At 39.0% G+C, this 24,231-nt stretch overlaps 2 protein-coding genes across 8 annotated transcripts; one reads left to right on the plus strand and one right to left on the minus strand.

Moving 5' to 3' along the window:
- The first annotated feature begins 3,179 nt into the window (after positions 1 to 3,179).
- LOC121294805 (hepatoma-derived growth factor-related protein 3-like) lies at positions 3,180 to 19,941 on the plus strand. 4 transcript variants are annotated; one of them, XM_041218902.1, is made up of 6 exons: positions 3,180 to 3,607; positions 8,833 to 8,909; positions 9,392 to 9,530; positions 10,062 to 10,223; positions 11,910 to 12,053; positions 19,224 to 19,941. In XM_041218902.1, the coding sequence occupies exons 1-6, from the start codon at positions 3,524 to 3,526 to the stop codon at positions 19,266 to 19,268; spliced, it is 651 nt and encodes a 216-aa protein (XP_041074836.1). In that variant the 5' UTR covers positions 3,180 to 3,523; the 3' UTR covers positions 19,269 to 19,941. The 4 variants fall into 4 exon arrangements, with proteins under 4 accessions (XP_041074836.1, XP_041074835.1, XP_041074837.1 ...); XM_041218901.1 differs by having other exon boundaries at positions 11,907 to 12,053; positions 19,224 to 19,938; XM_041218903.1 differs by lacking the exon at positions 19,224 to 19,941 and adding an exon at positions 12,153 to 14,538 and having other exon boundaries at positions 11,907 to 12,053.
- LOC121294801 (transmembrane 6 superfamily member 1-like) lies at positions 15,144 to 24,211 on the minus strand. 4 transcript variants are annotated; one of them, XM_041218896.1, is made up of 11 exons: positions 24,121 to 24,211; positions 22,841 to 22,944; positions 22,427 to 22,518; positions 22,069 to 22,166; positions 21,450 to 21,553; positions 20,535 to 20,617; positions 19,951 to 20,072; positions 18,801 to 18,905; positions 18,161 to 18,253; positions 17,287 to 17,406; positions 15,144 to 15,804 (listed from the first exon to the last, which is right to left on the minus strand). In XM_041218896.1, exons 4-11 carry the CDS (start codon positions 22,087 to 22,089, stop codon positions 15,613 to 15,615), a joined length of 840 nt encoding a protein of 279 aa, XP_041074830.1. In that variant the 5' UTR covers positions 22,090 to 22,166; positions 22,427 to 22,518; positions 22,841 to 22,944; positions 24,121 to 24,211; the 3' UTR covers positions 15,144 to 15,612. The 4 variants fall into 4 exon arrangements, with proteins under 4 accessions (XP_041074830.1, XP_041074829.1, XP_041074828.1 ...); XM_041218895.1 differs by lacking the exon at positions 24,121 to 24,211 and adding an exon at positions 23,629 to 23,752; XM_041218894.1 differs by lacking the exons at positions 22,427 to 22,518; positions 24,121 to 24,211 and adding an exon at positions 23,410 to 23,751.
- Positions 24,212 to 24,231: the final 20 nt, after the last annotated feature.

Below are 24,231 nucleotides of genomic sequence, written 5' to 3' on the forward strand. Positions count from 1 at the left end.
ATGGAGTCTTTTGGGAGAAAGACTTTGCTGCTCTAATGAATTCGATAAACTTGGTTTGACTGACTGCTGGATAAAAAAAAAAAAAAAAATTCTGTTACTTTTGAGAGAATGAACATAAATGCAATCTGACCCTGTTCCTGATGCATTATGTAAACTGTAGGAAGAACCTATTTGTATAAAAAGGAAGATTTTAAAAGTAAACTAATCTTGATGTCCATTCAAATCGTAACCCTAATCCACATTGTGTGTCGTGTATGCTCGGCTGATGCTGGTATGATTATAGGGTACTGATGGTACTATTAACAGCCCTCAATATGTTTAACAGTCCTTGATAAGCCCTTGGCATTCAAAGCAAAGGGCTTTTTAATAAGGGACACAAGCCAAGCCTCTCCCTGCTGAAGAATATCAGATTTGAGTGTACGCTGGATAAAAATCCAGTGGAGTTCCCTCCTGGCACCCGGAGGAAGGCATCCCAGGCTGATACTCTCCCTGTGCAGGTTGCACAGCTCAAACCTGCCAAGATAACGTGTCCCTCACAATAGCTTGTCCTGATAGGACAGAGATCCTCCGTGCAGATGGGTTGAAATACAATATTTTTTGTTTGGTTTTTATAGTTAATAAAACAGAGCAGCACCAAACCAGGCAGTAGGACATTACTGAATAATCACTCTTAAAAGTAATTATTGTAAATTTGGGAACACTGGGTTAAAGAATACCTTACTGGGTGAGTCATGTTTGCCTGGTTCAAATGTCACCCATACCCTAACCCTAACCCTAACCCTAACCCTAACCCTAACCATAAACCCACACAAAGTTGCCGATCTTGGCACAAACAGCACTGCATGTCCTTGCATAGTTAATTTTTTTTGTTGTTTTTAAAGTGCTTAGTAAAATTAAATCCTCCTTTGCCTTCTCTAATTAAGTATTTACTACCAATATTGGTCTATAGCTGCATCGAACTGAATTCATAGAGTAGCAGTTCCCTCTGCTGGTGAAACGTGAAACTGCATGAAAGCTGCAGTGCTTCAACACATCGCATTGCGTTAGCAGGCTTAGCTTGTCATTATGAGTGGTTTCTGGCAAGTGAAGTGGGATTTCCATGGTCTCTGTTTCCTTTCCTTATAGTTTAGTTAATGATCGTCGCTGAAAGGTACTAGGTGACTGGCCAGCCGCCGATAAATCTAGAAATGACTGGCCAATAAAGGAAGCTATTTATAGTACTGTCCAAAAGCCTACAGTGCTCTATACTATACCGCAGTGCTATACAGCACTCTAGTGTTTGTGGGTGTCGTACATCCACACTGTCTTCAATTCCTTAAACCACTGAACACCATTTTGTTTTGCACAATTAGGTGCTATGTATTTGTCCACAGTTCATAATTCTGCTCATCATGTTAAAAGGCATTGGTCTTGTATCTGTTAGGAGAGAGAGAGAGAGAGAGAGAGAGAGAGAGAGAGAGAGAGAGAGAGAGAGAGAGAGAGAGAGGAGAAGAAATTGAAACAAATGTTTATACTACTAGCAGTACCGCCATCTGCTGGTTATTGTGGTTAAATACATTTCTGGTTGGTTGCCATGGCATTCGATAGACTGACGGACCTTTTGAAACTATGGGGAAGGTATACGCTCAGGGTAATGGAGGCGGCAGCGTAGCTCCTTCCAGTACGCATAGTGACCCATCAGAGAAACTGACAAAAACATGGTAACTGTCACAAAGAATATATCATAAGATCTTTAAGATTTGATATCTGGGTTTTTTTTGTGTTTTTTTTTTTTTTTTTTTTAAAAAGATATTCAGCTTCCAGCTGCTCTCTGACATAGACAAACTGCCAGTTCTGTTAGGAGAGGAGCAGCAGACAGCAGCTAGCTGCCCAGTAGGTAGCTGCCTGCCACACCCAGAGAGACAGAGAGACAGACCCTGGTGTAGACACCCTGGAGCACGGGGACCAGGCACTCATGTACAGGGGGGGTTGTGCTATTGTATTGTGTCATGCCAATAAAGCATTTTTTTTAATTAGAATTAGAATTTGATATTTAATTCAGGGAAACAAGAGATTGTTTTATGAGGTGTGGGGTTTGTGACGCCCTGCAATATGAAAATCCTACCAACAGCGTTTTGCAGTGTTAAATCCTAGCAGGGAGGGTCATAGCGGTCCTTTATAGAGAATAGTCTCCCTGAAAGGGCCACAACAGACATGGCCATTTTAAGCAACCTTTTCTGGCAGCTGTAGGTCACATTTGAACCATGTACAAAGTTAAGGCAACAAAATATAACATGTGTGATATAATCTGTTCAGGGACACCAATATACAAAGACAGCACAGGGTGTGGACGAGGTGGTCAAATTACAACAAAAGAATATTTACGCATACCGGAAAACTTTCAATCTAAGGCTAATGTCAGACACAAGTGTTGAAAGACTCCTTTCTGAATCTTGTTTCTCTTACAAAACATCTTCCACTGTTTACCAAAGGGTGTTTCAGACAGAAACTTTTTTTTAAATTTGTTTTAATGTCATTGGTGTGTTTGAAGAAATTCCCAAATCAGCACTTCTTGGTTCCAACTAGGCCTCTGCTTCTTGCATGTTCATGCTTTAGTCTGCATAACCATTTATATGCTGATGTTTTGGTTTTTTTTTTTTCTGTCTTGCAAAAAGCAGTTTGTTTGAATACAACTTTCAATTTGACAGCATGGTGCAAGCATATGGATTGCTCTGATTAAACTTTGCATGCTATTGCAAAGAGTAGTTCGTTTTTAAGTCTTGTTCTCTTGCTTTCAAATAGCTTACTGTATTTATTATTTTTGCTCTTTTTTTTTACAAACTGGATAAGTCATTGTAAAAATAAATAAAATTTTAAAATACAAATAATCACTTCACAATGGTTGAAATCATATTTCATATGTACATTTTAAACCCATTTTATTGGGCATGCTTTGTTTTATTGTGGGTTTAAGTACCAGGGCTAAGCTGCAAACTACATTGAACGTTTTATACCAAACTACGTTTTGTATTAGTTTTTTACCTTGCCATTTTTTTATTCTATAAATACATTAATTAAATAAAATATATATGTTGCTTCTGCGCATTATTTGATGAAATTCGCCTGTGTAACAATAGAATGACACATAGTGGATGTGCAAGGGAAATGTTTTCTGTCCCTGCCCGATTAATAATTCTGAAAAGAATCCATATTTTCGGAGTACAGCAGTCCTTCTGCGTTCGATTCGAAAAGAATGAAGGGACCGCTTCTGCTTCCTCGTTCACAACACTGTAGCAAATCATCACAGCACTGCTAGACCACGTTTACAGCTTTCAAGAGCGAGTTAATTGCGACTGCGTATTGTTTTTTTCTTATTATTTTGATATTTTAGTGCTAGAAAGAAGGAAAAAGGGTGAAATCTAAGGCCCATGTCCCTTTATTTATTTCCTTTCTTTTTTTAAACGACGGTGTTGCTAAGAAAACGTTGGAAGCATTTTCGTTTATTTTAGCATCTAGAACGGTTGTAAATACATTTCAGAATACAATGGCTCGCCCTCGGCCCAGGGAGTACAAAGCTGGAGATCTTGTTTTTGCCAAAATGAAAGGATACCCGTACTGGCCAGCGAGGGTGAGTATTAGATTTAGCCGGGACTGAGAAGCAGGGAGGCGGGGTTGTCTAGAACAGTACAGTCGGCGGAGGATGGGGAAGATGCTGTTGTTCTTGAATCGTTTTCAAAAAGGCTTTTGTCTGTATAGAATTATGCTAAATCGATATTTGATATGATGTTGTCGTTTATTATAACCTGCCTTTTATAGTGTTATTGTTTATTTAGTATTGGTCTACACCAGAAACACCATTACATCTGCGCTAAGGGCATCAGTTCGGTGTTCTCCATCTTAAATTAGTTTGGGGAATTATAAGTTCTCCAGTCTAAAAATCAATATTGTGAAACAAAACGTTTTTATCTGGTGCCACTGTGGACTTAATGGTTGAAGGTAATATTAGTCCCCGTGCTTATAAATGTGCGCAAAGCGGACGCAGCGTTCTTAGTATGAAAACACGTCGCTGTGAAGACTGATGGCCAGGTTCACAGTTATCATGGTGGTGATGACAAGATCCCTTTATGCACAACAGCTGACCTGTAAAAGGGCTATTATCGGCACCTATAGAGCGGCTAAGGCAGATCAGACAGTGAAGGACTGCAGTTTAGAGCAGAAACCCATACTAACATCAGCATTCTCCACTGGAAAAGAGCAAGCTGAGGCATGGCAATAAGATTCCCATTGCATAGCAGTTCGATCCATTCCTGGTTTTACTATAAGTTTAACAAGACACAACTGAGCTTGATACCTATACACTGGGGCTAACCAGCAAGTATTCAAACCTGGGATGGGTGAAACTGCTATGCAGTAGGAGTCATATTTCCATATCCTACAGGATCTAAGCTAAATATATCCTTTTTCAGGAGAGTGTTCTACTAATGTTTAGCTAATTGTTACAATGCATCGCCCTCAGTGTAGCAGCGTGTATGTGTGTGCGTGTGTGTGTGTGTGTGTGTGTGTGTGTGTGTGTGTGTGTGTGTGTGTGTGTGTGTGTGTGTGTGTGTGTGTGTGTGTGTGTGTTCTATATGTAATATTACAGTGTTTGGCTCATTGCTGAACATTATTTTTGGGCTTCATTTTGAAGCTATTGTAAATGCCCAGTTGCTGTAAGTTTAATATTATTATAAATGATGCCCCTGTTTTTAAAGGTGATGCATTTGGATTGGCACGTTTGTAAGGGCGAGTTCAAATTTCTTTATTGGTTTCCACTGACATTCCAAGTTCCTGGGTGACTTTTACACAAGCAGAAGATGGATTTGATCAGCCACACACACGTATACCTTATCTTCAGCTGCGTTGTGCAGGTTACAAGTTGGCTGTGAACATCTGAAGATTAATTGTAGCTCCCAAGTTTGGCATTCTGTTATTGGGTGTGCATTTCAAACAAACATCAGCGTGGTACTGTAGGTAAAATATATAGACTTCCTGAATGCATTGCAATATCATTCACTAAAGGGCACTGTAACCTGACAGGTGAACAGCAGTACCATTCTCGGACTGTCGCTATGACATAGAGGGGGGCTGTAGCTTGCTGATAAATATTTTTACATTGACTTTTCATTTGTATTGTGGCATTATGGGGATATACTTCATATTAATATCATCTGCATGTTCCTAATATTGCATTTCTTACCTGTTATTTGTGTTCTGTATGGTTCTCTAACGTTGTTTCTCCTTAGAGTGTTATTCGCCAAGCTTTCTTACTGTTCCAGCTTCTGAAAAGATTCCTCAAGGCTGATTTTGAGGAAGTGATGTGGAGAAGCATATTAGAGTTGCACATGCTTCAGTGCACAATGATTCAATGATGGGCTTCAGTGCTCGAAGTCAATATGTTCCCCCACCTTGCATCTTAATAATCTTTTTAGATAGATTTGTACAACAGCATTCGTTGCAATGGGACAGTCAAACTTAGTGAATCACATCCATGTACTTTCCCAGCCAGTCATATGAGGGCAGAACATACAGATAGAGAAACCAGCAGTCTAGCCAATGAGGTGGTTGATAGAATGCGAAACTAAGACATTTTATTCTATAAAAAGATTGATTTAATCCCAGATGACCCACTGTTGGACCAGAATGACTCAAACTGGTCATCTTGAGATATGTGTTCTAAAGCCAGTATATAAATTCATATAGAAAAGTGAAAAGGCACACACACAAGTAGCGACTTGCGAATATGGAAAACGAAAGTCCTTCAGTGACCAATCGAGATTGGCTGACCACATAAAGGAGTACAAGAGAAACTTGCGCAATTGAGATACGCTCATCCCTTCTGATTTCATTGCAGACCACCTGGCTGCAGTTACACTGTTTGACCACCTGGTAGCACTGTGTGCTAAATTAAAATCACATAGCTTCATGGTCCACTATGAAAAGCGTTATATAAAATAAAGATTGATTTATTTGGCCACATAATAGATATTAAACGATAAGTAGGGGTGGAAATAATATTCCCGCAGTTTGAACCATGCCTGGTTTTACAATAAGTTTAATAAGGACACACCTGAGGTTGTTACCTATACACTGTGGCTGTTCAAGCTCGAAGTAAAATCTGGAATGGGTGAAACGGCTATGCAGTAGGAGTCTCATTTCCATCCCTGCTATAGCATTCTGTTGACTTTGTTTTAGACATTTATTGTTTGGTTGTCCAAGTGATTCTATTGATTCTTTATTCATAAATGTTGTTTAATCACAGTGAAGGGTGGAGTCCACACTGTGTAATACTGAGGTTTATCGGTAGCATGTCGAGAGGCTAGATTAACAGTTAAGTGTACATTTTGTATTTGCCTTGGGTAAGAAAGAAAACACAATGTGGGTGCATCAGTTTGTTTATTCCCAGGGAAAGTTCTGAGCAGACAGCAGTGCTTATCTCCTGGCCCTTTGTTTTTCTTTTTTCTTTTTTTTGGTTCATAAGCACTGTGCAGTATAGTGTGCTGGTAATACCCTGCCTAAGTTGCTAAGGAGTACATGATTAGTACAATTATTCTAGTGCAGTAGTCCCTTGTAGTATTGCAGACTATATTCACATGCTACTGAATAGCTGCTTGTATAGTACTTTGCTACTGCTAAAATAATGCTTAGCATCTGAGCAGAATGTTTTTGTAAGGGTAGACTCCTGTTAGAAGTGCTGTTGTTTTTTTGTATTCTGATACTCGTATGGATTTGGTAAAAGAAAAAATCTATCACAAGAAGTAGTGATTGGGCACTTCTTTCTTTTAAAACGATCTTGAAAACTCACATCACAGTTCTAATAGTGTAATTTGCTAAAGGTGTATGTAATTAGATTTGAGTACTTGCTGTTCAATGGTTGTGTAGGGAATGCAGTACTTAGCCAACAATAGAGGACATGAATAAATATGAAAGAAGAGGACAGCTAGTCCTGAGCAATGCCTTTCAGCATCTCAGAACAACTAGTAAGGCTGTGTGCATCCGGTACTGTCCCCAGCACATACGATATGCAAATAACATATTTACTGCAGAATTCTTCACTGTAATCACGTCATTCTATCCTTCAGTGGAGCAGACCACAAAGTGATGCCTGGTGTTTCTCAATGCTTTGGGAGCTTTTGATTCAGTTCTGTTTGGCAGGTTTCATTGCAAGAGATTTGTTTGTACACAGAATAAAAAGACTTATTAGCATTGAGGTAGGTTGCAATATGTGTTGCTTTCCGTCACAGCTACCTATGTCTCAGTTGCTCATACAGTATTTGCATCTACTTGTATGTGTCTCAACAGTCCTTGCCATTTAACTGGCTGTGGGTTGCATCCCATTTCATAGATATTTAAGCCATTTCATGTGTTACTGTATGTTTAATTAGCCACACTTTGATCCTGTGCACAGTGTGGCTCAGAGCGAATCAGCACAGATTATTACAGTAAAATTACAAATAAGCAGTAATACAGTACAGGGATGGAAATAAGACTCGCATTGTAGTTTGATCCATTCCTGGTTTTATTAGGAGTCTGATAAGATACACCAGAGCTTGTTACCTATGCACTGTGGCTAAACAAGTTTGTATTAAAAGCTGGAATGAGTGAAACTGCTACGCAATAGGAGTTGTATTTGTGGTAAACACTGGTAGATTCTCTGGATTTTGTTCAAAAACTTTCAAATGAACTGAGAATGAATTTCAGGAGGAATAAATGAATGTGGAATAAATGTGGTCAGTGGTCTTTGTCGTGTCAGGTCTGTGAAGTTCAGGAATGTTTTTTAACTAGCACAGCTTGCTGTGTAATTCAGTTTCCTGTTTTTAGCCAAACCGTTTTGCCACTTACCACTTGATTCATTTTTCCATTAAAACATTAACAGCAGGTGACTCAAATCTGATCATATTTTACTTGTATTGGAAAGGGTTATCACTCTCAGTGTGAAAACCTTGTTTTGGTAAAGGCGAGGTAATGCACAGTAAAATAATTCCAGAGAGATTGAAACAAATGGTTGGATGTACTGTAAGTCAAGCAAGTGGTAGCCAAGTAGCGTAAACATTTATTCAGGGATGAAAATAACATCCCCATTCAGTAAGAGCTGCTCCTCGTGTTTACTGTACTGAGGCTTTGCTTGACTTCATCTAATTAGGATTTGGTGTTGTCCACATACTGGTGTCTGTGAGATTATGACAGAATTGCTTTGCATAGCCGTGCATGAAAAGGTGTCATTCATGAATGCTAGATGAAACTGGTCAAAATCAGTTTCAGTAAATCTGATACCTCTTGTGTTACGGTTATTATTATTGCCAGCTGCCTCCCTAACCAGCAGCATCTCCTTTGAATGCAGATTTTACTTGAAGCCATTTTTAACTGTGCAGTTGTTATGAAAGTGTTGTGTGTGTGTGTGTGTGTGGGGGGGGGGGGGGGGGGGGGGGGGGTGGGGAATACCATGTCACTACTGATGACTCATTGCAAATTCAAACCAAAATGCTAAAACTGAACGGAACACTTTATAAATTCAAAACATGTTTTGTGCAAACTTCCGAAACTCAGATTTAAACTGACATAACGTCTTGTAAAAGTTGGGAAACAAAGATGGACAATTGTATAAGGAAATCTGAGCCAGAAGCATTTGATTTTACTAAGTTTATTTAGTTTTACTAGCAGGTAGATCTTTTTTTTTAATTATTTTTTTTTTTTTTTTATGTAGAACACATTGTTTCATCCGTATAAGCAAACTGGACGTGAAAGCGGACGGTCTCATTTCAATGGATGAACCTGACGATACTATGATAGATTCATGTATAATCATTTAATCAACAGATTGATGAACTCCCAGAAGGAGCTGTGAAACCTCCAGCAAACAAATACCCAATCTTCTTCTTTGGCACTCATGAAACGTATGTATAATCCGATTTCTCCTGCTAACCTTCAGTCCTCAATTATTTTTGTCGAGCTGAAGAAGGAACTCCTTTATTGAGTACACAGGAGAACATTTTTGTTTTTGTTTTACATGTATTTCTACCTCAGACTGGGACCTAGGCGTCCCGTGAGGTTCCAGCGTGATTTCAGATGGCACGTGTTGACATACAGCGCTAAGATAAGACAAGAGATTGAGGTCCTGCCAAGACTGGAAGGGTTAAAATTGCCTAAAATTAGGGCCGTCAGAAAGCAATTAGTGACATATATATATTTCCAAAAGTAAATTATATTCTTTCTGGATGTAAGCCACATAAAATAATCCTCTTGTTTTGTGTCATTCTTTAATACAGTAAGTGTTCATTTATGTATTATGGAGATCTTCCTTTTTAAAAAGGGACATCAGGTTTACCTTTACCTATATTACCGAGTTGTTGTTGTTGTTGTTCTTTTTCCATTGCAGTGCGTTTCTGGGTCCAAAGGATCTTTTTCCATACAAGGAATATAAAGATAAGTTTGGGAAGTCAAACAAGAGGAAAGGATTCAATGAAGGCTTGTGGGAAATTGAGAACAACCCCGGGGTGAAGTTTACCGGGTATCAGGTACACGGACGCAACCACGCAATGCAGCCCTGTGTTAAACATGAACCAAGCCGAACACAGTGCAGCCCTGTGTTAAACATGAACCAACCTGAATCATCCAGAACAGGATTCCGTTTCTTTAAACTTGGTGGAATCCCACAAAGCATGCTTCAACCAAATATATAGTTGACGGTGATGTTTTACCTTATACCTGTAGAGGTCAGATAAATCTGTGTTGTCACACAAATGCACCTTTGTACAGAATTATTGTGATTCAACACAGTAAAGCAGTTGGACCAGATGCATTTCCATTGTCTTGAGTGTTGAGATTAACCAGTTAGGCACAATAATATATACATTGTCAAATGCATAATATATAGACATTTGCTTTATATGAGACACATTATATTTTAAAGTATTGTAAACAGTTGCTTTTTTACTTTCTGGTTTCAGCTGTGCCCCACTCTTATGTACTTATCTGTTTCAGCGCACACACATACATTTTGTTTTCATCTCACATTAATCTGCTCTGCTAACCTGTACCACTTCCAGGCAATGCAGCAACAGAGCTCATCAGAGACTGAGGGAGAAGGGGGGAACACAGCCGACGCCAGCAGTGAGGGTGAGGAGGGGGACTCAATAATGGAGGACGGCAAAGGCAAGAGGAAGAGTGACAAGACTGGCTCCAAGCGAAAGAAGGCATTGTCGACAAAGGTAACGACAAGCCAATGCAAATCTTTCCCTTTGCATAATTAGAGAAATACAAATATGGTGGAAAAAGGAACTAGACTTCACACCACAATCTTGTCTAAGGTGTTTTTCGTTCACTGTGGTAAGGTATCCAGCAGGTGGCGCATGTTATACATAGGGCTTCTGATTTTTGGTTTTAACCTGTAAAACACCCTTGATACAAAAAAATGAAATCGGTGCATATCCAATAAACACCGGAAAAACAGGAAATGGTTTCACAATTCATGTTGACTACGCCTTTCCCATTTAAAACAACAAACTACCATTCCCAGTGTAGCTCCCTCCTTCTTGACTCGTATCTATCATTGATTCGTTCTGGATACTTTAAACCCGCCCCAACTACTGAGTGACAGCACATTCCTACATTTCTATTGGAGACTCCGCTTGCAAGATTTCAGACGAGATGACAATTAAGAATGGAGGCTTGTTCCCGGGATTTAAGTTGTATTACAGTTAAGATACGGAGGATTTAAAACAGAATTGCAAATTATGGCAAAATGTAAAAAAATGCCTACATACAAAAACCCCAGAAGAATGTGCCCGTGACCATAAGGATTTCGTTGTGGAAAACAGAAAAGTAAAGAAGGTACAATTTAAGTGTGCAAGTACTGTCGAGTTACTACTATACATATTTTAACAATAAAAAAACACCCAGCGTTTTGGAAAGTAACTGAAAACAAGAATTTCATACATTGTATAAAAAGCGACAGCCCTGAAAAAAAAAACGATTTACATAAAACTCTCAAATAGTTAAAAATAAGCACCAAAAAATGAAGTGAATTAAAACCGAAAAACAGAAGCCCTAGTTATATATTTCATGGTTAATATCCTGTGACAGCGATGGAGATAAGACTCCTGTTGCATAGCTGTTTTGTCCACTCCAGGTTTTAATACAAGCTTGATAATACAAGGTTACAAGCCCATGTGTGACTTATTAAGGTCAGTAAACCCAGGAATGGATCAAACTGCTACGCAATGGGAGTCTTATTCCCATCCCTGCTGTGAGCATGGGTTTGACTCCACTATGTTCAACCATTTCGAGGGACTGATACTGAAGACTTCTGACATCTATACTCCACTTACAGACAGCGTTGTCACCATTGTCGATTGAATATGTCATACTAGACTAGATTTTTGTTAGTTCCACTGGGGCAATTCAATTAGTCTTGTTTAGAAATCGCAGACTCCAGTGCACAGATATATAAAACGACATTCTGAAAGGGAGCTTCAATGCGTGGGGCTCCTGTTCATCTCATCCACATTCCTGCAAATACAGTTCAAGAAACTTCTTTACTGTTCGAGGAGCAGGTCACGGATAACAGCCCCAACACCCCCCCCCCCCCCAAAAAAAAAAAAAAGTGAGATCACAAGTACTGCATGAGGGCGGGAGATGAGCAGGCGATTTAGCAGCAAAGGAAGGGAGGAGTGTTTGCAATTCCATCATGCAGACCCTGATGACAGGCACCCCTGAGAGCAGGGAGAGCTGTCTAGGAGCCAGGGGCTGCTGTCATTGACTCAGATCAGCTGTTGTTTTCAACTGACTGTCACACAGCTGCCTCTGTGTGCTAGCAGAGCAGTTGTGGTCATTGTGTCTGTCCTATATACATTGGTTAAGATAAGGATTTCACGTTTGTTTTTTCTTTCAAGAAGTCATCTAAGCTGTCAAGGAAGTCCTCTGGAGAGGAGGAAGGTGATAAGGACAGTAAGGAGGAAGATCACAAGAGCAGTTCGGAGGCTAGAGACCCAGATAACGACACGCGGAACGCTTCAGACACCAAGAAACCCAGCGAAGGGGTAAATTCTCGGCACATTTAAGTTTTGTATTTAAACTCATCGCAAAGTAATCCTGTGTGATAATAAAACAAATTCCATACATTTTTCATTTCGTTTTAGCAGCGCTGACAAGTGAAGTTTTTCAATCTCACGTTGAAGAACAGTTTCATGGCCATGTTTGGTATGATCTGGCAGTTCATGGCTGTAACATCCCACTTTGCCAATCACACACGTTTTGTGGCCTGGAAATAAATCTCAGACAAATGTACTAAGCAATTAAGCACTGTTTTACTGGTTAAATCTTTCTCTTTAGTGATAACTTTTAATACGCATTTGCAAGTGGAAAACGTACCGTCTGTCTGTCTGTCTGTCATCTACAATAAAAGTCTGCAAACTTCACCAAGTCTTGTAAATAATACCAATGTACAAAACCTGTTAGTGTTTGTTATAGAGAGCCAGTGCCAGAACAACACCCTTTTTCAAAGAAATAAAACTTCAGCAGCAATCCTGCCAACACATGGTGGTAAAGATGATTATTTAACGAATACAGTAGATACAATGTATTAAACTATCAAACCCAATATGCTTTCCTGTAGGAGATGGGGCATAATCTTTTCATAGCATTGCTCCTATCTCCCAGTCCTGCATGCCTGAAACTAAGCTGAAATAAAGTGTGTTAGGAATTCTGAAAAGGGCATATTCAACCCACCAAATGGTGCCGTGCATGCAGTGTTCCAGTGACATACTGTACAGAGACACGTTTTAAGAATACCCAAACAAGAAAAATCCATGCATGTAGGTTTGAAAGAAGGATTTTATGAATATAAAAGACATGCAGACTGACCTATAGGCATAAAATGAAGAATATTCCAAGTCAGGTTTGACAATCAGGTTTAATGAGATGTGTTCTGTGTCTGGTTGTGGAGCATTAAAAGCATTTGACAGGAGGGCAGGCTGTTTTGAAATTGCTGGCCTGTGGCTCCTACTGCAGTAGTGCCAAATCTTTGAGCGGCAAGTTAAAAACTTTCTTTAAAGGCCTGTTCACACCAGATGTGATGCGACAAGCGAGCGTGTAGTGTGAAACACAACGCCATGACAAAAAATTAATACAACATGTAGTTTTGATACAAACAATTCAAACTGCCTGCGATGTGACGGGGCAACACAACCGATGCTAGATGCTAAAAAACAGGATTGGTACTAATTGGTTCTGAACAATGGCCAATCAGAGGAGAGTCGCCTATTGCATTGCGAGTGCCTCTCGCCACTGGTGTGACTGTTGTGGTTTCGTAGCCTGGCTCATCAATTCTGCTTTGAAATCTTTCACTTGAACTTCAGCAGTCTTTATAGCAAGCAGTATGCTTGTCTGCCTTTAATGGTAATGTATGTCTTTTTTTTTCCAAACTTAATTACTCAGAGAAGAATGCTAAATGTTGTGAAGGCCTCCTTAAGGGAGTCATTTATTGTGGCTGTCAAGTGTTACTGGAGTTGTGAAATTATCATTGTTTTTCCATTGTCTGCTGCAATACAAGGTTTCCATTAGTAGAAGCTCACACACACACACTTGTCTGTCTTTCCACATTACATTCCATTGGATTCAGTAAAGCACGATCACTCTGGTCCTGTCACATCAATACCACAGAAGTTACTGTCAACAAGATCTCTTTTATATTTACAAATCCCATTTCCAGAAAAAACACATTATGTAAGTATGTGTTACAATGTTCAGATCAAACTTGTATAGTAGTTAACTGTTTTCATTCAAACAGAACAGTTAAGCTAGTGAATAGTCTACCCTTAAGATCCCAAGGTTTCTAAAACCATGGCCTCATTAGTACTTGTTTACCCTCAATTAAAAGTTTACAATTGTGATTTTGTTATTTTATTACAATTATAATAAATGTTATTTTTTATGAAGGAAAATCAAATCTATGTGAAATGGTCATGGTGTGGGGTAAAGAAACAGCTGACTAGCATTTTCATTTTCCTGTCACCTTGTGAAGGTCAAAGTATACAGTGCTGACACTTGTTTTTAGCTCATGTCTTGAAGGGGTCTGATCCCCACAGCATGATTAATGTCAGGTGATTTGATCTGCTGCCTACTTTTAAGATGTTGTACAAGCTCTCGCTCTTCCATTTCAGGACTTTGTTGGAAACAGGTCCTATGTTTTAAATTAATCTTCAGAAGCAAGCTCAAATCTACTATAATTCTCTACTCTAAAAGTAATTAGATCTTGGTTGGAACAGAGACCTGAAACGGAAGAGAATGTACTGGAAAGGCTAAAATTGCAGACCAATAACCAGGCTATTGTTCTTGGGAAACCTGTTGTTCCAGGCAACCAGCTTCAAGTTATTTTAATTATGACTGTACATAAAAACACCGCTCAAAGTGGGCTACAAAAACCCTGCCCTTTCCTGATCACATTTCACCGGTTCAGAACGAAAGCATTCTGTTAACAATCTGCGACAGTTACCTTTTTCTTTGTTGTTTTTTGTCGATTAGAAAGAATATATTTATTTTTTTGATTAAAGTAAAAGGTTGAGGGGGAATAAACTAAATAATTTGCTGTTTGGGATTTTTGTTATGCTTGTAATTTAAACATGTTTTACATATTCAAGGTTTGTAGTTTAATGTAAAGAAATGTTTTTGCTGTTTATGGAAAATAATTTTACAGAATAAAGTTATTGTAATGCAGAATGTTACATGTGTTCTCTGTTTAAAGGTTTTTGGGAAGTATTTTCGCCCCCATAATACTACCAAGACATTTTGAAATGTTAAAATCATTTGAGTGTGGTGTTTTAGCCATTAATGAGTGCTGCAATATATGGTTTCTCAACCAGGTTAGACAAAAAAAGGGATCTTTAGAGAAAGGAATGGTATTTAACTTTTTGTATTGTAATTGTTTTTTTTAAATACTGAATCTATATAAACTATATCCGAAGCTGGCAGCATTCTGAGATGGATGGTCACATGCACTCCAGGACCTTAAAGGTTAATGACCTGCTTGATGGGGGTTTTTGTGCACCTGACTAACAAACAAGACAACGCATTGACCCAAATGATTAAATCAGAGAAATGGACTGTACATACTGTACGACAGGCAGTTAAGGTAAAATAATCAACTAGGTTTTATTTTTTATAATACCAATACATTTTCAAAGCACCATACACTTCTATACATTCTTAGTACAGAATTTAAGGCAACTAATATGCTACTTTTTATTACTAACCTACATACATACATAGTATATAGGGGTGAAGCCCCATAATAATAGAATATAGTAGACTAAACCATTGTTCTTATAACATCACATCTTCCTGTATGTGCTGCTGTGTTCCCATAGGGACACACAACCTAAATCATCCCTAAGTAAACAATACAACAGATAATACTAATATATATCACAGTCCAACAATGTAAAATAAATACACACTCCAAGCAATATAAAAGAAACACACAAAACTTTTTTTTTTTTTTTTTAAAGCAAAAAATATAAATCATCTATATGAAGCTGTCTTAAAGCTCCTGTATTATACATGTACTGCATAGCAGGTTTGACCTTAAATGTTTCATTGGCATTACTCAGTCTTTTTATCCCCTGTGGCTTTGAGGAAGAACTCAGGGTTAGTAACACACCTATAGGTAAACAGCTGGGGTACAATTCCATAAACCAAGTTTATTATTAGAAAGCTAGACTTCGCTTCCTCTGGCACCCTGTATGCGAAGGGAGTCCGTGTGTGGAGAGAGGCCCCAATGTGGGAAAACTGAGCCTGTGGATGAAGGAAATAACTGGGTTATTTAAAAATGGAAAGGCAAAGTTGTCCCATAAACATGCTTCAACCACAAATAACCAGTCACCACAGGTTAATTTAGCAGACAAAGCATGACCAAATTCAGAGAGTGCCCGACGCTGTCCTCTCCAGGTGCTTCATAGAAATACATAAACTATAGCAAGCATCTGCACAGTGGCCGGGTGTGAACATCTGTACCAGCAGGACTGGCTGTACAGTGTGTAAATGGTTAACAGCCAGTGGGAGGATTATTTCCATTCCTGTATTGCAACAATGTAAAAAGCCTTCCACAAGAGGAACATTATTCAATTCAGAAAAAAAGAGAAATCCATTTTGGCACATATGATTAGAATGTTTTTGCTAACCACTTCTAAACTGGCAATAACAAGCATTAAAACAGGCCTGCTGTTTAGGTGAACTGAAGAGACGCTCCGTACCGGTTTCAAATGAAAATGAATACATTGTACCAAGGAATTGTTTTGCAAGAAAACAAGAAGGAGAGTTTCCAAGGGTTTGGGATTATTCCAGTGCACCACATCCTCCACCCCACAGCACACCGGCCACAGTGGCCGCTTTATTAATAGCACAGGCAGCTGACAATTAAAGATAGAATCATTCTTGCCAGAGTAAGTCTAGGACGCTGGCTTTTATTCGCAAATGTTTTCTATTTAAAGCAACTAATTGTTGTCATGGCATGGGTCCTAATAAAAATCTACCAACAGTGTACGTTTAAAGTTAGCTGTGTAATAGATTTACATTTTCTTTAAAAATGCTTTTATTTTAAAAAGGCACAAGCTGATCTTTCATGTCCAAAAAACATGCCAGACAGAGGGTGCTATCAGATCTCACTTAAAATTCAAAAGCATATTTTCATGAAGCCCGTTAGGCGGATCATAAATTGATAGTTGGAAAAAGGCAGCGATTTTAGCAGAAGAAAGGCAACTTTATGGGATGCTGGCTGGAGCCATAAATGGAGTCATAAAGTCAGTTTATTCCACCAATCTTTAGCTTTGCCTCAGTCCAAACAAGCTCATGAGCAGCAGATCAGATATTGAGCCTCACTTATCAAGTGCCACAATAAGTGGGTAAAAATAGCAACACAGCACATTTGATTCAAAAAGCACGTCACAATGTGTGATGACTTCTTTGAAATAGCAATACGCTGCATGGCTCTAACTTCCAGTGAATCCATCTCTCGTCCTTATTAACTGCATGCATTACAGCCGGGCAAGTTATTACCATGAATAGAAATGAACTGCTTGCCTAATGAAGCATATTCATTGTCCTACTATTTCAACAATAGACACTAAAATTCTACATATGTAATAGTGACCACAAGTATTGTTCTAACGCTAGTATATGTTTTAAATGTGTAAGGGGAACACACTGGCTTAACAAGAACTGGAGGGCACTAACTCAAGCCCTATTTAGCAGATGAGGTCACTGCGATGTTTCACTTACTTGTGCCAGTGCCCCGGCGTGGATCAGTGCCAAGTCAGGCATCCAGCTGCACCCAGGAACCAAGAGACCATACAGGGAGACTGTGTAATACGGAACGCAGTAAAACATGTATACTAGCATCTGTGTGAAGAGATGAAAGTTAGAGCACTGGTGTTAATACAAGAGCTTGCGTTACCGAAAGCAACGCGTTTGCTGCTGCTGCTGTTCAGAAGTCATTGCTCACAGTTTTCCTGGAAATCCATGAATAGGCATTTACTTTCACTGTAACTAGAAGCAAATACGCATTGTCATTTTTGATTGGGTATCGTACCTTTTTAGAATTCTAATATCTAGCAACCTGCAGTGCAGGGCCTTCCCATGAAAATGTTAAATATGCTACACTGGACATGTCATCAATATCCAATTATGGTCAAGCCCAGGACTTGAGGATCACATTTCTGTGCATTAGGAGAGACCTTCTTGAGCTTGCCATTAGTTTTACATCGAAGACTACAAACCAATTTTAATGGGAGTGGCCCCAGTCTTTCCAGCCCCTCATCACCAGAAATTTTTACTGTTTTCTTAAATAAAAACAGGAGACTTTTTCCCTGCAAACTACTTCCAGGAATCTTAAGCAATGGATGATTCCAGAGGATTTTACCTTCAGCCCTTACAGGTGGATGAGATCGAAGGCTGGGTATATCAGGACTAACACACTGCACAGTCATGGCCAGAGGAATTAGATAGGAATATAGGTTTTTAAACCCCATTACGACTACTACTAAGCAGTAAAACTTTCACGTCAAAGATTTGGTTTTGTTTGTATGTATATAATATCGATACTGTAAATGCACGTACACTGGGGTAATGACTCAAACAATTAGACACCTCATACCTGGATTTTAGAGTAGGCGGTGGGGTCCTTGAGGTAAGGCTCATGACTCTCTACATACTTGTGGCAAAGCTCAGCACGGCAGTCTAATGTGACCTAGAACAATACCGAGGTTAATCCCATCCTGACGAATGCCCTGAACACATGGAATACTTCCATTTAACCTCCAGGCTAAATGCGACAACACCGGCTCCTCTCTGGCCTTTTATCAAGTGAAAGCCCTTTCAGTTGTGTGACGTGCACTTTACCCAGTTTTGCTATGTCCATGCATATTCTAACTTAAAGAGATGCTAATTGCACAATACAACAGATAGATTTTAAATGTTTACATTCCTTTCACACAACACATTTGTTTCTCCCCCTTGCACACGATGACAAATGGAGCTTGTGGTGTAATTTTTGCATTTCTTAATTACTAAAACAGACTTTCACCTGCCCAAGCCTTGGGTCGTGCTTAGGTTACAAGTGAAATTATTAGTAGACTGGTCAGAACTTTCCTTCAGTTTTATTTCCCCCTGAGACCAAATAGCAGGAGTTCCATTTAATTAGCACTCCTAATGAGCATTCTAGTGATGTGATTAGTGTTCCGATTGAAACCAGTACATTCTGAAGGCAGCCCATACTGTAGTAGTGGAACTCTTACCAGTCCCCTGAAGATGCTGAAGCCAATGGCTGGGATGAAGTACAGTGCAAAGAGCAGATCAAGTGGTCTTTGCACCAGCCTCCTCTTCTGAGATTCTTGAATGCACTTAATCAAAAATGAAGTATATTATGCAGTGATTTTGCACAATTCAAACTAAATCGTTGACCTAAATTCCTGCCAGGTCTAATGTTACTATTGGACAAAACATTCTGCCACCAGAAAAAACTATTTCAGCACAAAGCAACTTCACAGAAAGACTGCCCTAGGATTACTAATTAGTGTCTTACACAGAACAATAAATGCCAATGCGTTACACAAGTATATTACATTTGAATCCTTTTCTGTTGTTCTCTTACACTACAAAATACAGTGCTGAAGAATGAGTGAAAATATACGTTTTTTTTTTTTTTTTTTTTTTTTCAGATATCAAGGAACAGGCCAGTCTATAAGAAGCCAACAAGCCAATAAACATTAAGGAACTGCTAACTATAAAATTCAAGAAACACAGTATCATATTACGACACAACATGTAAATTTACATGAACTAATTAAAATCTGCATGTTTTGTGAGACTCCACATCACATGTATAAAACGATGCAATGCAGCGACTATATGACACATCCCCAGTGCTATTCTGTATGAAAAGCTTTTGGGAAAGTACTTCAGAAGTCATTTGGAAAATTCTATTTTTAAATATCATATTTTTATCTGCAAAAGGGGAGCTGTGCAAGATTCCCAGGGTACTACGGTTGACACTAAACAGATCTGAGGCCTCCTGTGTGAAAACAACGATACCACTGAAGTACTTAACTCTTTGAGCACTAAAACGTGGCAGCCTTTTTTAAAGCACTACGCATTTAAAAAAAAACAACCACATCTGGGCATTTTAAGTTACTGAATATATTGAATATCTCTTCTTTACCTGTGGCTGAAACGTTGATTGTGAGTGATCATGATTACAATCTGCTCAGAAAATATTTTTAATAAATAAGTTTAAGCCCTAAGATCCAATTCCAGCATTTTGCAAATAATTCCTTAATTTGACTCCCGAGACATGAGGTCATGTAACGTTCCCTAAACTCTTCATTTGAAAACAGTTGTATCTGGTTTAAATGTTACAGACTGTGATCTTAGTGTTGTGCTTTTTACCTTAAGTGTTGATGCTTCTGTTACTGACGGCTGACTGAAGATGCGAAAGGCGGCCCACACGGTCAGAATGACATACAGGAAGTCTAGGAGAAAAGCAGGGAACAGCCTCGCTCCGTATTTACCTGGAAAGAGTTAAGATTCCCCTATAAGTAGCAATGAAATCCACAACAGACTACATCAAAAACAAAAGCAATTACAGCAGCATCTGTGCACAGCTTCTTTTAGGACTACATCTTTCAACACTGTTAAAAACTGTTAGTTCCAGAATAAAATCCATTGCCCTAGAGTGCCAGCTACACAGCCAAATCAAAGACCATATTCAGACATGGATACTAGGCATTGAGGCTCAAGTGCCGTTTCTAAATACGGTCTGTCTTGAAAAGATTTTAGAAAGTAGACGAGAACCACAGAGCAAGCCCATGCACACTCTGGTAGGGGTAAGTGTAAGAAACTATAGCAACACAGGCTTTCTTGCTGCTTTTAATATGAAAAAAAAAAACATCTGTTTGTGTCACAAAGAGGCACAATTGGGACCAGATTTACTAAATAAAGAAGACAGGCTGCATTCTCCGTTCTTGTCTTACCGACGGCATTTCCAGGAAGGTAGACAATGATAGTCATTAGGACGGATCCTACCCAGTACTGGCCAATCATTCTGTAACCCTCTCTGTCAAGAACAAGCAGTACATTAGACACCAAAAAACAAGTTTAGCTGCTGTACTTTACATATTCAAATCAACGTCTGTCTTAGTAACCATCATCATCAACGCTGACAAAGACACTGGCAGAAACCCATCTCCTTGACTTTCTTCTAAACCTTATCTCACAAGTCAGTATTGAGTCTTCATTTATGGAAGTAAAAAATAATGCAGCAAGGTAAAAAGATCCACAAGATTATTTATAATAACTGCAGCAAGTAGCGCCCATTGCATATTTGACCCATTTTATATAGCTTGTGGTTAAATAAAGCCAACATTCACATTCCTTTATTGTTTGCCACCACAGATATACAATATACAATCTAGGGATGTTAATGCCACCGGGCTTTACTCATTAGGCCTGTAGTAAGCAACTTAGGTTCAGTTACAGTTCAGCTGTCCACTACAGCTTAAGTTTCTTTAGTTTAATGATTAATCCACAATGCTACAGGATCAATCAGAGAAGTGAATATTGAGCATTATAAATACCCCTTTTCAATGCAAAACAGGCATCAGCTGAGGTGTCAGGTGGTGGTAACATGCAAATATCCAACCCGGGCATGCTTGAAAGTCGTACAATGTAAAAAAAAATAACAATAATAATAAAATACAACCTACCACAAATTCCACGGCAAACAGAAAACACTACATCTGTCTTGAAAAAATGCTGTGCAAGTCTCAAGGATTTCTCCTGTGCTGATTCAAGGAACATTTTCTTGGATATACTGTAACCAGATGGTTGCAGTTTATTGGCGCAACCTAATTAGATTGAAACTACCTGTGTGTTGGTGCTCTACTTACCCCCAGGAAATAGCTGCAACCATGAGCAAATACATGAGATAGTGCACGCAGCCATCCCAATAGCAGATCATGTGACCATGGGCTGTGTTCAGGTAAGACGGTCCCTAAAAGAATGGAATGAACATCATTCCAGCCAGTGCACCAGACACACACAATAGACAACACCTTCATTAAGGTAATACATAAATACATAAACTCTTTCAGATGATGGGTCAGAATCAACAATGAAACGTACAACATATACAGAGATTTTTAACCAACACGTTTTTTTCTTTAAATAGTTTCTGACGTGACTCCAAACCATAATTTTATACTTCTGTACATGTGAAGCCGATGTGGTTGAAAACCAATTTTGAAAAGGACATTTCCTGGCCTGCAGTGTCACTGTGACAGATGGAAATAAGACTCCTATTTCTTAGTGTGCTACACATTTGATTAGCCACAGTGGATACAGTAGGTAACATGCTCAGGTGTGTCTTATTAGACAAAGTAAAACCAGGAGCGTATCAAACAGCAATGCAATGGGATCCTTATTTCCCTATGTGTGAGATGTGACTTTTATATGCAAACAGGTAGTGGTTGATTACAGTTTGGAAGTACATATTTTTATATTAGTTACCTCTTTCAAGTAAAACGCCATGTATCCATCAATGATTCCATCCTGTTCAAGTCCTAGTATTAGGTCAACAACACTCAGAAAGGCAAACACAGAATAGACTGGTAAAAAAAAAAAAAAAAAGAAAAAATCATCAATAGGAGATTAAAACACAGCAAGCATGCGGCACAGAAAAGCCAAATTAATCTGTTCCAATAAATGTGCCACAACTATAATTAGCTCTCTCATAATTGTTTCAAGGCAAATGTTTTGGTGTTTTACACTAGAGGACACTGCAGCTACACCGGTTACTTTAGAAGCATTGCACCAAACATAATTTAGCGTCACAATGCAATTGAATTCCACCCTACTCTGATCTCACCTCCTCTGGGGCGTCTCCCGGGTCTTCGTCAGCCGTGTCATAATCCCACAAGAGCACGACTTGACTGGAACTTAATGTCAACTTGACTGGAACTTAAAGACAGTGGCTCATTAAGGACAAGGGCTTTTTTTTTTTTTTTAAAAGAATAATGTATTATGTATAGATCCTGAGAATTTCTTGTGATTTCGAAAGAACACATGTCTATTTTTTCCCCCCACTGTCGTTAACGTGCCACTGTGCTTAAAAGGACCAATTCATGGTGAGTACTACCTTGAACATGGTCCTGACACGCATATCTGAGCACCACAACAGCCCTCTACAAGATGTTACCTGATGCCACAGGATAAGCCAAAATCAGTAGATCACAGGGGCCTCTGTGTGATGCCATCCACAAACAATGGAGACAACACTTACCATAAAACAGCGGATCTTTGGGGGGGTTTTTTCTGAGCAACAGACGTGCCAAAATTGCTATGACCAGCAAAACCAAAGCTCCAGCAACAAGGACTGCCCCAGTACTGGAAAAACAAACAAACAAATAAGCAACATCAAAGACTAAGCAGACATGCCCTCCTTGTAAATAATAAGATCAGTTACAGTTACACAACTTACAAAATCATTATGAACTAATACACGGGATAACTTTGAGGGATTAGGGTTAGACAATAAGAAGAGGACATTAACATTTAAAGCTATTAGCAGACACACATACAAGCGACTGTAGTAACTACCATTTCAGAACTAGGTCTTTCTTCATTGTGCAACTTTGCTCTGCTATGTTCAAGTATTGGGAAAGCCTTTTTTTTTTGTTATACTTATGTTTGAAGAGGAAGTACAGCACCACACCCCTCGTTTACTGTGGTTTGTAATAACTATGTAGCCGCTTGCAGTCCATTATTATTGTATAATGCACAGCTCTCCTTTCATTATGCGCAAGCAAAACACTATATTTTTGAAACACAATCTCACAAAAAAACACTCACCTGTTGGTGTGAAATAAAAAGTTAAACAAGTAGGTGATGGGTATTGACAGCATTGATAATACAAACACTCCAGTCCCAGCTGAGCCATTCATTGCGCTTTCTACTACCGTGTTGCTTTGCTATGATCTACAAGCGCATTATTGAAATAAAACCAGTTTTACAGCTTGCAGCGCTCGATATTTGCCAATTTTGCAATAAGAATGCATGCATGTGGATCACCTTCCAGTGGCGATAAGAGAATCAAACGCAGCGTAGTAAAAGGTCAGCGTCTTCTCCCTCGCAGTGCAAAGAGGCTAGTGGTATCCAACCTCCGCATGCTGTTAAAGCAGCAGTGACACAAGCTGTCAGGAAACTGGGGTGATTGCGGTCCTAACGCCACTCTGCTCAGCACACTTATACAGGAAAGTAGGACGGCGCTATTGTTTCAGCACCCCAGTGAAGGACATTGAATTCATTCAGCTAATACTTTTCTTTCAAACACGGCTGTGCTGCATTGATCGAGGCAGAGCTAAATCCAAACCCTAAAATTAAGCAAGCACTTCATTTATTTGGCGACCGTTTTAATTTGTCACTTCCCGAATAAGAATTATGATCATGATCTGCTACTTGCTACCTAAACAGGTGTGTTAACGTCACTGCGATTACAGATCATCCTGGCTGTAGCAGAACATAGGTAATTAATAAGAAACTTTAACAAACGGCATTACTCACAGTTTGACATTGAGTCCAGCACTGTCAACATGCACAGTAAATGTGTAGGTAGTATGGTCTTAGTATGCTTGTATTAATTGGCTATTAATTAAAATATTTTAATCAATAGTT

The sequence above is a fragment of the Polyodon spathula genome, chromosome 19 (genome assembly GCF_017654505.1).
Source record: "Polyodon spathula isolate WHYD16114869_AA chromosome 19, ASM1765450v1, whole genome shotgun sequence".
Taxonomy (NCBI): domain Eukaryota; kingdom Metazoa; phylum Chordata; class Actinopteri; order Acipenseriformes; family Polyodontidae; genus Polyodon; species Polyodon spathula.

Excerpts from the sequence above, each read along its gene's own strand:
- LOC121294801 (XM_041218894.1), bottom strand. The coding sequence starts at position 23,501 with ATGAATGGCTCAGCTGGGACTGGAGTGTTTGTATTATCAATGCTGTCA. Across the intron at positions 18,906-19,950 it reads CAGAAGCATCAACACTTAAG|TGCATTCAAGAATCTCAGAA; the intron begins GTAAAAAGCACA and ends TTTTTGATTAAG. Across the intron at positions 18,254-18,800 it reads TCAGCATCTTCAGGGGACTG|GTCACATTAGACTGCCGTGC; the intron begins GTAAGAGTTCCA and ends GTATTGTTCTAG.
- LOC121294805 (XM_041218901.1), top strand. The coding sequence starts at position 3,524 with ATGGCTCGCCCTCGGCCCAGGGAGTACAAAGCTGGAGATCTTGTTTTT. Across the intron at positions 8,910-9,391 it reads TTCTTTGGCACTCATGAAAC|TGCGTTTCTGGGTCCAAAGG; the intron begins GTATGTATAATC and ends TTTCCATTGCAG. Across the intron at positions 12,054-19,223 it reads CCAAGAAACCCAGCGAAGGG|ATATCAAGGAACAGGCCAGT; the intron begins GTAAATTCTCGG and ends TTTTTTTTTCAG.